The sequence below is a fragment of the Pygocentrus nattereri genome, chromosome 21, assembly GCF_015220715.1.
Source record: "Pygocentrus nattereri isolate fPygNat1 chromosome 21, fPygNat1.pri, whole genome shotgun sequence".
NCBI classification, from domain to species: Eukaryota; Metazoa; Chordata; class Actinopteri; order Characiformes; family Serrasalmidae; genus Pygocentrus; species Pygocentrus nattereri.
Genome location: NC_051231.1, coordinates 34,595,235 through 34,597,734, shown reverse-complemented (window position 1 = coordinate 34,597,734; position 2,500 = coordinate 34,595,235). Strand labels below are relative to the sequence as shown.

Genomic DNA, 2,500 nt, shown 5'->3' with positions numbered 1-2,500 from the left:
GACGTGGTGTGAAAAACTCGACGCCTCTGAGTTTTAAGTGATTATTTCAGGCTTTTCAGGGCGACTCGCAGCAGCAGCACCGTATTTTAGCCTGTTTATAATCTCCTCCCTCAGTAACGACACTTTTTTCAGTTTTAACAACAAAAAATCTTACATAGTGCAGCTTTACACGGTTTGCTTTAGAGGTTGCGTTGACTTCTTATCACGTTAAAAATCAACAAAATATGTAATTTGGCCAGAGGTGCACAAACCTTTTCACAGGACTGTGTGTGTGTGTGTGTGTGTGTGTGCATTCTTACGTGAGCGAGAGCGTGAAGTGGAATCTCTGGCGGAGCCCCTTGAAGGTGATGAAGGAGTTCGGGGGGAAGTTGCGGGTGCTGATGCTGCAGTAGGGCTTCTCAAAGCCCCCCAGGGGGCACTCACACCTAAACCCCCCCACCAGGAGGTTCACACATGTCCCGCCGTTCTTACACACGCCTTCCACACACCGACCTGACCGTGACGACACCTCACACCGCTCACCTGTACAGAGAGAAAGAGAGAGAGAGATTAACATATTGTTATAGTGCATTTAAAGCCATAAAGGGGAAATCCACCATATTTTAAAAATTTCTTCATAATTTAAGAGTTAAGATATAAAAAGAGTCGTTCGGACTGGTTTGGTGTGAAGTGCTCGGTTCTAGATAAACGTACCGAGTCAGAGCTGTTCACAGTGGTGGTGATGGGAACCAGACGTCCCTCTAAAAGCTCCTACAGAAAGTTCCTACATGAACTGGTTCTGAATTCACTGCCTGATGACTGAGACGCTGTTTTATGAGAGTTTAGAGAACTTCAACTCCATTCATGGTGGAGGGAGACATGCAGGGCGCTGTGCGGCAAAATAGTCCCCAAAGAAAACTCATTATTCCAGATTTTCCACTGTTTTCCATCATCAACATTCCATATAAGCTCAGAAGACTCGTGTAGGTTCTCTGGTGGTTCTGGATGGTAAATAAAGGGTCTATATCTGTGTTGTAGTCATGGCGACGCCTGGTTCCCATCACCACCACTGTAAAGACGTCTGAACCGTTTCACACCAAGTTTTGAAAAATGGTTGAATCAACAGATAAATGTATTTTACAAGTGAACAGGTAATTTTTTTGCAAATGGAATGAGACCCAGATCCATATACAATTGACATGGAATGAACATGTTGATAAAAAGGCAGATGATGGTTGTAGTAAAACGTAAGGTAGATTATAAAGGTAGAATATTGGTAATGTGGCTAATTTGCGAAATAATTTGCTGAAGAATGAAGAATCGACTACTGTTTGTGAGCCAAACTGACGTGAGTCACCGAAAAGAGAGATACAGTGATGTTCAGATGACAGAACTGAAGGTTCCTGCTACAATTTAGTTTCACAGTTGAGTTTTTTACATTCGAATATATTTAGGTGTGGTATTTTGTTAATGACTGTAGAGAGAAACAGTGATAAATCTAACCTGAATGAAGCCTCAACGTTACCGGTATAAAGGTCTCCTAAATAATGACTTGGCTAAGAGTGTGAAAAGGAGCTTCTGAGAATTAAAGTACACACACTCACAATGTGGGTTTTATAGTTACAGACAGAAGAGGAAATCAGTGTGTGTGTGTGTGTGTGTGTGTGCGCATGTGTGTGTGTATGTAGCACTGTCACTCACTTTTACATGACTGTCTGAATAGAGACAAAGAGTTTATAGAGTACAGCTGAACAATACACACACACACACACACACACACACACACGCACACAAGCACGTTTGTCTTGCTATACATATGAGGACATCCATAGGTTTCTATTGATTTTTGTGTTACTGTAGCTAAATAAGACTAAACCTAAACCTAAACCTGACCTTAACCTCAGGATCCAAAAGACATTTTTTCCACTTTTTTAGTTTCCAAATGAAAAGTAGTTGTGGTGAAAACAACACGTACTCAAGTGAGGACCAGCAAAATGTGATAATATTATGTACAGTATCTCACTACAGTGAGCGCACCCCTCACGTTTCTGTAAATATGTTATTCTGTATTTTGATGGGACGTCACTGTAGAACTGAAACTCTGATATAAGTTAAAGTGGTCAGTGTGCAGCTTGTACAGCAGTGCAGATTCACTGTCCTCTGAAAAGAACAACACACAGACATTAATGTCTAAACAGCTGGCAGCACAAGTGAGTCCACCTCACAGTGAACAGGTCCAGATTGTGCCCAGTCGTGTCGTCGTCCCTCCCTGGTGTCCTGTGACCGGTTAGAGTTACAGGGTTCCAGGTGTGAACGGGGAGCAGGGCCGTTAAATTTGGTGTTTTAGGTACAATTCACTCACACTGACCACTGGATATTCAACACGGCACCTCATGGTAAAGAATCTCTGAGGATGTGAGGAATAGAATTGCTGCTCTCCACAAAGACGCCTAGGCTATAAGAAGACTGCTAACACCCTGAAACTGAGGTATAGCACGGTGGATAAGGCCATACAGCGGTT

The 2,500-nt window shown here is 42.6% G+C and overlaps 1 protein-coding gene across 4 annotated transcripts in view; it reads right to left on the bottom strand.

Annotated features, from left to right (window-relative positions):
* celsr2 (cadherin, EGF LAG seven-pass G-type receptor 2) overlaps positions 1–2,500 on the bottom strand; it is a 134,006-nt gene that overhangs the window by 73,764 nt on the left and 57,742 nt on the right. For all 4 annotated transcript variants that reach the window (XM_037532528.1, XM_037532529.1, XM_037532530.1 and 1 more), the window contains exon 4: positions 300–522. In XM_037532528.1, coding sequence (XP_037388425.1) covers positions 300–522 — 223 coding nt within the window. The remainder of the gene's footprint in view (positions 1–299; positions 523–2,500) is intronic.